The sequence below is a fragment of the Taeniopygia guttata genome, chromosome 2 (genome assembly GCF_048771995.1).
Source record: "Taeniopygia guttata chromosome 2, bTaeGut7.mat, whole genome shotgun sequence".
Lineage (NCBI taxonomy): Eukaryota > Metazoa > Chordata > Aves > Passeriformes > Estrildidae > Taeniopygia > Taeniopygia guttata.
Genome location: NC_133026.1, coordinates 6,299,565 through 6,312,386, shown reverse-complemented (window position 1 = coordinate 6,312,386; position 12,822 = coordinate 6,299,565). Strand labels below are relative to the sequence as shown.

The 12,822-nt window shown below is 40.6% G+C and overlaps 1 protein-coding gene across 1 annotated transcript; it reads right to left on the bottom strand.

The window, feature by feature from the left end:
• Positions 1–2,354: 2,354 nt before the first annotated feature.
• On the bottom strand, positions 2,355–8,143 carry C2H9orf152 (chromosome 2 C9orf152 homolog). Its single transcript, XM_072925303.1, has 2 exons — positions 7,778–8,143; positions 2,355–3,059 (listed from the first exon to the last, which is right to left on the bottom strand). Exons 1-2 carry the CDS (start codon positions 8,004–8,006, stop codon positions 2,488–2,490), a joined length of 801 nt encoding a protein of 266 aa, XP_072781404.1. The 5' UTR covers positions 8,007–8,143; the 3' UTR covers positions 2,355–2,487.
• Between the last annotated feature and the right edge of the window lie 4,679 nt (positions 8,144–12,822).

Sequence of the window (12,822 nt, the reverse complement as noted above, 5' to 3'; positions counted from 1 at the left end):
AGACTCAAAAGATGAGGAAGTGTTTATTAGCATAAGAAGTGAGAGAATCATTAACCAGTAGAAGATAGAGTACTAATTAAGAAAAGAACTATCCAACTTGTAGCAGATAAACAATAATGGCTTTGTTTGCTAAAATATATAAATAGTGAAAAGTTTTGATAGTGGGTGTGCTTGATTTGTGGAAGACCATCAGCACCCAGGCTTGTACAACTCTGAAATAAATAATGTTTCTCTCATGTGTGTAATTATTGGCTTGTTGCATGCACACTCGTTCATGTGACAACAGCAGGACCTTCTGGCTCCAGAGTATCTGGTGGCTCATCCCTGGGATGTGGTGGGGGTCCCCAAAGCTGCCTGAGGGAGTGTCCCTCCAGGAAAGGCTGGGTCTGGGTTGGGGGTGAGTGTTCTGCAGCCATCCCTCATCTGTCACCTCTGTGTGTGTGAGGCAGAGGTCTGCAGGTTGGGGTTTTTTCTGTATTTTTTGAAGGCAGCGGTGTTGCAGGTGAGATTTAGCGTGGGAGTTTGTATTTCCCCATCAGTGGGGGTGGGCAGGGTCTTGCCTGGTTGTGGGGCTGTCAGAAGTTAACCTGGGTTCAGAGACTGGGCTGGAAGAATACATGAGGGGTGTGGAAAACCTGGTGCTAAACACCACCTCAGGCTGACTGTGGCTTAGTGTCACTTCTAGTCCCCAAAATGTCTGGGAATGGGAGCAGAGAGCAAAGCTTCAGGGATTTGGCTGTACAACATGGGCTGCTTAGTACTGTGTTTTGTATTTGAGGTCCTCAGGGGCTTGGGGCTTGTTCCTGGAATGTTTTTGGTGCCTGTAAAAGGCAAACTTTCCTTTTAATGGGTAACACCAGTTACAAGTAACTCATGTGGGCTCGTTCTTTTATGTGACCAGCAGCATGCTGCCCCAGCATCAAAGGTATTTCATTCTGTTTTACTCTATTTTATTTAGGTGTGACTGAAATAATTGCTCAGCAGTGTGATTTATTCTGGAATGGATGGACCTGCAGGACTGTCCTAACATTTTTCTTAGGAAGTCAGGCAGACTACCATAAGGGTCCCATTTCCAAAGCTGGAATCTCAGAAGGATCATGGGCTTGTGGACAAGACACTGAACTAGAATTTCAGGATTCCATGTTCCCCCATGTGTATAAATCAGTAAGGCTTGCCTACTGGTAGAGTAAATTTGCTTTATGGCAGTGTTCAGTGCTTGAAACTTGACTACATCTGTGGTAAGAGTGATGAAAGCTCCTGCCCATGATGGCCAAACATGAGGAAGTTAACAGGAGAGATTTTGCAGGTCAGGTGCCTTTCAGAAGTGGGACTTTCTAGTATTTGAAGTTTTAGGCTTTTGTCTCATTTTTCTGTTTAGTTTTCACTACAGCTGCTTTAGGAAAAACCTGTAATTTTCTCATTAGACAGTTGTGTGTGTGTAATATTCTCTTGAAATGTTAGTATAGCAACTTTTCTCACAACTGAAGCTGCTCCACTAATAAATGAAAACTTTCTGAAAATGCTATTTCATAATGCCTTTGGAAATTAAATTGAAAGATTCTCCAAAGGAAAAATGCCTTTTCTAAATTAGTTCCAGTCAGTGCAAAGCACAGTAATATGCTAGAGAAGCCTGAGGAAAGGACAAAGTGTATGAAAGAGTTTACAAAGGAGTTAGTTACTTAGTCCATGCATAAACCTGCACTGACTTTAAAACCAAGGTTTTCAAGGTCCATGTTTAATTAAGATAACTAAATCAATCAAAGGACAATGAAGTTTTTGAATTATTTCCTTCCAGGTAATTTCTTGTTTCACGTGGACTAAATTGTTATCTAGTATTTTTCCCTGTTTTATCTATATGCTTTATCTTATTTTTTTCCCCTTCCTAATCCTTCTTTAAATACTTTAACTACTGTGAAGAAAAAACCCAGTTACTATGATGTCCCATGGCTACCTATTATGAAATAAGGAGACATTTCCCATCTTCAATTTTTGTGAAGACTACAGTTGAAAAAGAGACCTGTCTGAGCACTTGCAGCCAGAAGTGGGTGATACAAAGATCCTGTTTGTGTCATTAAAAAACACCTGCAAGAGAGGGTCTCCTCCCTCTAAAGATTTTGTAGGAGAGACCTCATTAGTTTTCTAATGAAACACTGGGGATAGATGGGAACCAAAAATATATTATGATAAAATTTATGTATCAGAAAGGAATTATATTTACTAAGTCTCATTACAGCAATAGAAATGAGCAGAGGTTTTATTAATTGATTTAAAAAATACATCAGAAATTATCTTGAATATCTTGAAAGTGAATTGTGAAATCATATGTTAAAATTTTTAAAGATATTAAAGATTATATAGTCAGAATCTTCCGTGGCTAATAATAGTAGTAAACCCTTAGCAGGTTGATCTGTGTAACTAAAAGGACTACTTTTCTATTTTAACTTTTAGTCACATTTTGGACTAAGTTTTAGGTATTACTGAATGTCCTCATTGTGAGACATACAACCCAAGCCTCCTTGCAGCTTCAGAAATTCTGGGCCCTTTCCTATTTGGGAAAGGGTAAAAGTTCAGTTTGTTGCAGGCTGGCATGCATTTTGTAGCAGAAATTTGCTGCTGTGCCCAAAGTGCTGCAGTGGGTGATTTCAGAGGAGGCTTTTGGCAGGAGCTTGAAATGTTGCAGTCGTTCTCATTGCTGAGACTGTTCAACACGCTTGCACTTCCCAGCTGGCCGAGCTCAGACATTTCACTTGCTCCTGCTGGTTCCTCTGTCTGTGGTGTGTCATTTCCCTTTGAAATCAGTCTCTGGCTGTCAAAACTCCACGGTGGGCTGTTGCAGTGGGAGAGATGCCAGGAATCTCCTTGTCCCAGGGCCTGTCCCAGGCGGTGCCTTCCCAGGTGGACACGCCACAGCAAGTCATCTTCTGAGCCGCCACCGTTCATTGTCGCCAGTGGGACTTTTCTGACAGGGACGTCTCCTCTACATGACTTTGATCTTTTCACTTTCTTATTAATTAGCACAGGGTTGATCATTGATTCTGGCAGGGGAGATTCATGTCCACCTGCAGGAGAAATGCATTTGTGCACATTACTATGGTGGCAAAAAGTAAGGGTATGATTTCAGCAGTATTAGCTCATCTGAAAAGATTTGACATGAGTTTTAACTGTGCTCTTTCTTTCAGTGGCTGAGAGTAGTGCAAGTTCTTTTGATGCCAGGTTTAGAACTACTTCATGCTTGCTTTTGCAGTTCTGAGGGCATAAATGGTATCCTAGTTTTAGTCAAATGAAAATGGAAATTTATCAAGACTATATTGATCTAACTGGTACTCTAAGACTCATTAACAGCACAGATTGAGAATCGACTTTCAGTAATTAATTGCTTGTAAGCAAAACTTCTTGAGGTGAGTAGGGACTTGCTCAGTGTGTTGGCAAGTGCTGTAATTTGAAAGACAAAAATGTTCTGTTTGATACTGTTTGAAGTTTGTATTCACAGCTTAGTAATATTGTGAATATTTCCAGATGAAACAAGATGTGAATGCCTTATTTTTCTTAATGAGGGATCATTAAGATTATAGGCTTGTATTTTAATATTTTACTGCAATTTTACTATTCCAGTCAGTATAAATTGTGTAAATAGCTTATCACACTAGCGTTGCCTGAACAATAACTTAGAGGAATCTGCTTCCTCTGTGAGTGGTTTAGAGTAGCTGTAACAGTTGGAGAGATTCTGGTCTCCTTTTTTCATTCTTCTACCCCTATAGCTTAATTTCTAAAGCACTACGAAAGTTCCTATTAAAAATATTTAAGATATTAGGGACAGAAATGCTAATGATACTTTAATTACATATAGGAGTCATCAAATTGCTGGACATGACTGGTTTCCTGTGTCTTGAAAATGAACAGAAATGGAACTATTACGCTAAAGATAATTCATTGACACTACTTAAATATCCTTCAGTTGGTATAAATACAGTTTAAAGTAAGAGTTGTACAGAATGCTGGCCTTATTTACAGGGTTGACTTATAGTGACTGTGTCTGTTGCAATCTAGGTTCTGAAACACATGAAAGGGAGAAAAGGAGGCACAAAAGAGTACTGATTATATTTTGAGTGTCTCTAAAAAACTGTTTTAAAAGGATTGTTACCCTGAATTTGAAATGAAGCTAGTTTGTGTAGGACTAGGCAGTTTTTTGCCTGCATAAAAACCCAACAGCACAACCTCTGCTTTATAGCTGCCTTTTGTGTCATCTTTACAAATAAGTAGTAGGGGATGTGAGACCAGCTGATGCACTGGCAGTAAATGAACCTGTACAACTGGGATTTTGCTAAGCAAGGGCTTTCTCTGCTGCCTTTCTCTCCCACTGCTGAAACAACAACCCCAGCATAGTATCACAGAACTATTTCTGCTCCTTGGCCACGAAGAGTTGATCTGATAAGAGCTGTTTTGCAGCATGGCTGGGAGGGAGAACCATGTCGGACCACATTGGCTCTCATGCCACGTTACTGGGAGAAAGGAGACTGAGGCACGTGCAGAGCTTTGAGATACAGGTGTTTGTGCATCCATCTGTACAGTGAGTTGTGTTGATAGAATTTCTTAGGGTGACACCACTCAGAGACACAAGAATACACAGTTCTCTACCGTGCAACAGTGAGAATCAAAGTTATGACTGGACCTCATCCAATAAATAAATCTGAATGCCTATTTCTTATTCAAGAAATAACGCTGAGCTTGGTTGGCTACAGAAAGGTCCATGTGCAAATCAGGGCCCTGTGTGTTCTGCAAAACAGCACAGTGTAGCACCAAGCTGTGAAAACCAAGGCTTGTTCTCTGTGTGTGAGAGAAAAGCCAAGAGAGAATGGAACTGAGAGACTGAGGTGAAGCACATTTGCATGTTTTTGTGGTGTTAACTGTGCTCTTGGCTGAACTGACATTGATAGGCAACATCAGAACATCTAGAACCTTATGAACTGGTCATCAGAATAATTATGGTCTGTCTTGAGTTGATCAGAAAGTTCAGAGTGACAAATCTAGTAGAATTTTAATAATGTGCACTGGTTTTGAGTTCAAGGTTGATTTGATTCCTTGCTTGGCTACAGGTGCAGCACACAAAATTGAGCAATGACCTTGGATGGAAATGCGATAGTCCTGAACCACTGGGCATTGAATTACCACACTTCCAGCGCTGTCCAAACTTCTCAAGAAAGCTGCAATTATGCAGACCTATCTTTCTGTTTTTCTGTCTTTTTTTTTTCTCCATATAAATTGTGTATTATAACCTTGTTGCACAGTTGTTTACCATCTGGCCATGTGCTGTCATCATCAATAGATACTTTTAAGGTTCCAGAGTGGCAAAAGTTAATTTTATCTCAAGTTAGATTGGGAAATACTTGGAAGAGATTTCTGCAGTCAGAGCCCCACTATTTATTCTGTTGTGACTGCATGTGCTGAATACTCCCACTTAATTCCTAAAGTAAATACTGTTTTTCAGCTTCTTAGCCAATAAATAATGAATGCACTGCTGTATTATTCTGTAACTGGTGCCTTTCAAATCTTGTCATGGTCTTTGTTCTCAAATAATCAGGAGTGGGCAGAAGCATGAATGTGGCTGTGTATACTGGGGAAGAAACAGAATAAAGTTGTTTTCAGGTATCTTCTTGGTTACTAACCCCTCTGTTCAAACAATAGAGAAGTTAGAGGGTCTTAAATTCTCTTTAAAAGTTTATGATTTTACAACTCCTGCAGACAGAAAGTGACATACAAAGCTAAAAGTCCTCTGGAAAACTTGGAGTTACCATTCCAACTGTGGTGCAACAAACCTACAGTGCTCAGAATCCCTGTGGTTCCATGGAAGGACAGCTGCTCTGCCAGGCAGGAGCAAAGCAGGGTTTTACTGGTGAGAACAAAGACCTTTGGCAGGGACTTTTAAGACTATGAGGGACTGGAGGTGCTGTCCTTCCATGAGGGTTTGTGTGTCTGGCCTTTGAGGTTTTGTGTGTGTGTGTGGGATTTGTGGTGGTGCTGTTGCTGTCACCCCTTTCCCAGCACAGCCATAATTTTACCCTCCAGGTAGGGAAACAATTTCCTAGAAAATCACTGTTCAAATCACTGCTACATACATGGAGTGCCTTTTGGAACTACCTGGAATTTCAGGATAGTGTAGGGCAGTCCTGATATGGCAATGTTCATTTCTGCTCCACATATTCCTGAAAACTGATGCATGTAACAGCTGCAAATAGGTTTTCCCAGCTTCCACAGGATTGTATAAGATAAACTTTTAGGACCTTGAGAACTCAGTATAACCAAAAAATGCCCAAATTCTGACTGCTCCTAACAGTGGTATGAATTCTTTCCACACAGGTTGTTTGACAACAGAACTTAAGTGCAGCAGGTTATGTGGTTTTGTGAATGTTTTGAGGAATGTGCACGTGTATAAAAATATTTGTATGTGGATTTTTAGCCCTACTGCATTTTAAACTCCCCAAAATCTGTGCAGTTCTACTTTCTTACATATTTTAATATTCAAATGGCCTTGCAAAAAATCTGCTCTAATAACATTCATTATATTTGAAACTTCATTTGAATTAATCTGAATAAAGGCTTCTGCTCCCTTTCTTTAACTAACATATTTTTGCTTTAACTGATTAGATGGGCTAGTTTGTCTTCAAGTTACCTGCTTTTTGATGCTTGAGATAAAATAAGCTTGTATATATTTTTTTTCTTCCACTCAGAGATTTTAATTCTTTTAAAATTAGAATTTTGAAACATTTGGATGAAAGAATATTGAAGAAGCAAATCTGTTGATCATAATTACATGTTTTTTTTCTGATTGTTTTGATAATGAATTCTAACACAGCCAAATGCTAGAACTGCTGAAAAATGTAGAGGAAAACATAAAGAATGAAATAACCTAAGTTCTACACTTGTTGAGCTAAATACTAATATGAAAGGTGAATGAAGCATGGGTTTTATATTAAAATTAAATTCAGAAGACAACTTCATTTGTTGTCTTAGTATTCTCAATATCACTTTAACTTGGAAAGCTAATGCATCAGTGTAGTATTGTCAACAGTAGTCTAACAAAAAAACTTTTAAATAGTTGCAAGTTTCTTATATAAAATCTGTTTGACATGACAGGTAGATGAGTGATACATATTCTTCCTACTTGTTTTTCTATTTATGCACTTTCCAAGCAATATGCACTGAAAATACTTTCAAAACAGGATCTTTTGTTCAAAGCTCATATCTTAGTTACCCACTATGACTTTTAATTAAAGTTATATTTTAACAAAACCCCAACTTGTGCTTGTTACTTGATATTTGCCATTGCTTCCTGTAGTCTTTCTTTACACAGATAGAAAAGGGAGAAAGAGAAAGATGACCCAGAATTGCTGGTTCTGATGGAAACATTCAAGAGAGCAGAAATATTACAGAATATGTTGCACAAATACACTTATCATAGATATGAAGAACATGGTTACTGTAAGGGTTACTATTTATGTTTAGAACTTTATTTTACTGATATAAAACTTGTAAAACCTTACCTCAAATATGTTCATCTGTTTCAAATACATAATAATATTTCACTGACATGAAGCTTATTGATATAAATATAAAACTACCTTTCAGCAAAACGAATAAAACCCCAAAATGACAGAAAAGGAATTTACTTCTGCGTCTCTTGAAGCTGAACACAAAAACAACAAACTAGATGTTATTAAAGATTTAAAGATATAATCTTTACATTACATATGCAATTTTTTTCCTACAAATAGAAGCATACCTGTTTTATATACAATAATGTGTGGTTGCAGTTTTTGCTTCTGTTTTATATGGTCATACTGCTCCTCAAGTGTGCTTACATCCATCCTGGTGAGCTTCTTATCACCATCTGAAACCTGTGGCTCTGAGCTATGAGTCACTGAAAAAATACCAGTCACGTATTTGTAAGCCTTCCCCATCTGTTCCAACAAGGAAGAAAAATTCAAGCAGAAGCAGGACAGTTCCTTCATTGTGCTGGCAAAAAAAGCAAATCAAGTGTGAAGCATCTGAAGTCTTCCTAAATGAAGGAGTAACTTTCTTCCAAGCACCGTGACTTGTGTCAGGAGCTGCCTGGTCTGCACTGGAGCTGTGGATGTCACTCAGGTTCTTTTCATGCCGAGTTCCCCGGAGCTCCTGTGTACAATAGTTCAGGATCAGGACTGCATAGCTGGATTTAATGTTTACTTAAGGTTGTGAGCATATGAACCATTGCCAAAAAAAACAGTGAAGTAGAAACCCTCGTTGAACACAGCCAACTGCAGAAAATGCTGGGTAATACTGGTTTATGTAGCAATGCTAATTCTTAAAGGCATGCTGTTGTGGCGGCATCCCCAGGCCAGGAGTTCCACCTGGGAAATACTTTTCTTTTTTCCTGTGTATTTTGTGTCTTTCCCCCTCCACTCTCCCTTCCTTCACTTTCAGTTGCATTCTTGCTGATGCTTCTTGGGGCAGTGGGGTGGGAGGGGAGGATTTATCAATCTTTCATATTTTTGTGTTTATTGTTGCCTTTCAAATGATATATTAAAAGTATTCATTCTTGGGTGCAGAGCCAAAACAATATGGGCCAACAACACTTGGAATTGGGAGGCTGGAGACAGGATTCTGACTCATTCAGGACTTCTGCTGTTCTATAAAATGAAATAAACTACAGAAATAATAATTTTGTTGATGAGAGCTGAGCAAACTTTTTAAATGCGTGGTAAGCTAAATTTTAAAACTTAATGTTAACATTATTATCTCACAATGAGGCAAAATTTGAAAAACATGCAGCTTTTGATCATATCAGGTAAAGTATAACGCTTTGCCTAGGCTGTATACTGCAAGTTATTATCCCTGAAATAGGTCCATCAAGGGCCCAAGACAGCAGTATGTGAAAAAATTATGCAGTTAAACTGTAGTTTTAATACAATTGTGCATCTGCTCATTCTCATGCAGTGACACATTTTTGGTAAGAGTTTAAAAGGATTATCTCAAAACTAATTTGAGTAAACAGTCGGGTATTTCCTAAGAGCCGCTTTGAATGCAAGACTGAGGTTTTGTAACTAAAATGTTATCCTCTACAGACAATTTACCTTTTGTGTGGTATAAACCAAGTAGAGAAATAAGGCTTGAAAGCCAAACTGTTGATGGAAGGGGCAGAGAATTGTCAGAATGGTTGGCTAATAAATACAGGATTTTGATAAAGACAAGGAGGAAAGGCACTGGGCACAGCTCTGAGATATCCCTCATGCCTGGGGGAGCGGAGGCACCAGAGCAGCGTCCTGAGCGTCCCCCTGAACTGGGATCACCCCACAGCAGCCCTGGGTACCCACCTGCACCCCACGGGATGGGCACAGCCTCTGGGAGATGCTGGGGGATCCAGCCAGCTGCTCCCTGAGCTCCTTCCTGGAATGGCCAGGGCAGGGCTGTGGGTGCACCAGCAGCAGCAGCAGCAGCAGCAGCAGCAGGTCCCCTTGGAACCCGGGCCCTGGGGACACAGGAGCCAGGCGAGCACTTGTCACAATGGACAATGTGATGTGTGGCCAGAGGAAACAGCAGTGGGTTCCACCAGGTTTTTTCTGGGCTTCAAGTCCTGTGATACGCTTAGGACTGTGAATCTCCTGTGCTGGAAGTGTAGGCTCAAGTGGGTCTGTGTAAACATCTCCAAATGTGGTAGGCTCCATCAAGCACAACAGAAGTCGCAGAATCACAGAATATCCTGAGTTGTGAGGGATCCACAGGGATCATCAAGTCTGAAGTGAATGATCCATACAGGGATCAAACCCACGACCTTGGTGTTATTAGCACCATGCCCTAACCCACTGAGTTGAAGTCAGTGGAATTGTAGGGAAGATTAGTGGTTTGAAGTTGCCTTGAGTGAAAGAAAATGGTAGTTTCTCTTACAAATGGACAACATTCTTGTCGCTTTTATTTATCCTTTGGTCTCTTTTCAAGATACCTTGTGAGGAGTTGTTTTATTTTTCTGTCTGGAAGAGTTTGTGTCTAGAAGGACACAAACTGTTAGACTGGTAATAACCACTGACTTATGAAAACTTGCACAGGTTTGTGGTGCTATTGTGGCACAAGACAATTTCATAGAATCATGGAATGTTAAGGGTTGACAGGGACCTTAAGGACCATCTTGTCCCAACTCCCCCTGCCATGGGCTGGGACACTTCCCACTAGATCAGGTTGCTCAAGTAATTGTCCAACCTGGACAATTACTCACCACCACAAATATCTCACCACCCCCACAATAAAGAATTTCTTCCTAATATCCAGCCTAAACTTCCCCACTATCAATTTGTACCCGTTACTCCTTGTCCTATCACTACAAATCCTGATGAAGGGTCCCTCTCCAGCTTCCCTGTAGGCTCCCTTCAGATACTGGAAGGTTGCAATGAGGGCTCCACACAACCTTCTCTTCACCAGGCAGGATGTTAAGTCCTCTCTATAAAAATCAGTTGTGCTACAACAGTTACATCTGTGTAGTTGGAATGGTTACATTCCCCTTGTGCACACATGGTAAGAACAGGAAGATGTGTTCTGCTCTGGTAAGGGAGGTGAGTTGTTACGTAGTATCAGGGAACTGAGTAATAAATTCCAAGCTTTGTTTCTTAGCAAAATACTGGGGGTAGTTGGGAAGCAACAATATGTTCTTATAAAATGTATCTATAAGAAAAAAAAAATGCCATTTACTAAGACCTATTAAACAAGAACAGACATGAGCAGAGGTTGTATTCATTTATTTTAAAAGTTCTAAATATACTAAAGATTATGTAGTCATGATCTTCTGTAGCTAGTAAAAGTAGTAAACCCTCAGTAGGTTGATCTGTGTAACTAGAAGGACTACTTTGCTATTTTAACTTTTAGTCACATTTTGGACTAAGTTTTAGGTATTTCTGAATATTGTAAGACATACAACCCAAGCTTCCTTGCAGCTTCAGAAATTCTGGGCCCTTTCCTATTTAGGAAAGGGTAAAAGTTCAGTTTGTTGCAGGCTGGCATGCATTTTGTAGCAGAAATCTGCTGCTGTGCCCAAAGTGCTGCAGTGGGTGATTTCAGAGGAGGCTTTTGGCAGGAGCTTGAAATGTTGCAGTCGTTCTCTTTGCTGAGACTGTTCAACACGCTTGCACTTCCCAGCTGGCCGAGCTCAGACATTTCACTTGCTCCACCTGATTCCTTGGGTTGCACATAAATGATTGATTGAATCAGGCTGAAATCCTGCAGGTCTTGGGAATCCCCTCGGAAGTTCTGTGCCTGCAGGTGATAAGACTCTAGATAGGCAGTGCACAGAGTTCTGGGAAGGCTCAACAGCCTTACATGTGTAAGTCTGCTGTAGCTGACTTGTTAATAATTACTCCTGCCTTCCCAATATGCTTGTGTCTTACAGTTGTGTTACCTACTTCTGCTGTAGTCCTTTCCTGCCTTAGCCAGGGAGAGAACAGTAAATACAATACTCTGTCAGACACTGTGGATACTCTTGAAGTTGGCTTCTCTCTACCTCAGAAAAAGCACATGTCATGTTGGAATTGTTCTGATGTATCATGGCTTTGTTAGATCTACTCTAGTTCTCTGCCTTCAGCAGTGACAAACGCCTGGTGCTCTCTAGCAAGCAGTGCCTCAATTGCCTTGATTGTCCAGTGTTCTGAGTTGTTGTCACATGGAGTCTGCCTCTGGACCTTCAGGCAGCTGGCTTATACATTGGGACAGGAGATTTAATTAACCTCATTACAGTTTGAGCTGGTATTCAATACAAACATTATTAATGGTCATAAAAGTTACCCAACCTTTTTAAAATTCCAGTCACACTATTTGACTCTCTGACCTGTAAAAGTGACTTGTGCAGCCTGCCTGTGTGTGGCAGGAAGAATTACTGGGATAGCATCCTTTATCCAGAAACACAGGCTCTGTCTTCAGAGATGTGAGCTTCACTTCTCATTAGAAGCGCATTTAACATGTGATGAGTTTGTATCTGACCGGAAATTATTATTAATTATTTGTGCTGCACCCTTCCCTCAGGATCACAGACAAGCCATCACACGTAGTGGTGTGAATGGTTTATACAAGTCAGTCCCCTCCCAGGCAGTTCCACGGGTAAGCAACAGAACCACAAAGCAGGTAAAGGAGCCAGATGGCCAGTGAGACAAAGGGAATGGGTCCAGGTGGTACAGCAGAGAGGAGGAACTGCAAACAGGATTAGCTCAGCCAATCCCATACACACTGCAGTTTGCTTCTCAGGGAAAACTTGTGAACAGAGTCTGCACAGAATTGTTAAGGCCGGAAGAAACCTTTAAGATCAGCAAGTCAACCCAGCATCACCATGATCACCATTAAACCATGTTCTCAGGTGCCATTCCCCAAGGGCTTTATAACCCTTTCCATGAAAAAAATTTCCTAAAATCCAGTCTGAACCTCTCCTGGTGCAATGTGAGGCCATTTCCTCTCATCCTGCCACTTGTTACCCAGGAGAAGTGACCAACCCCCACCTCACTACGACCTCCTGTCAGGAGCTGTAGAGAGTGAGATGGTCCCCCCTGAGCCTCTTTTTGTCCAGACTGAGCCCCCACAGCTCCATCAGCTGCTCCTCATCAGACTTGTGCTTCAGGCCCATTCCCAGCTCAGTTGTTCTTCTCTGGACACACTCCAGCAATGTCTTTCTTGTCATGATAGGCCCAAAACTGCACACAGGATTTGAGATGTGATTGAATCAGTCTGTGGTGGTGTGTGTGGGTTTGTGTGTGTGTGTGTTTGTGCAGGTACACTTTGCTATCAAGGCATGTCTCTGTGTCTGTATATATATACACA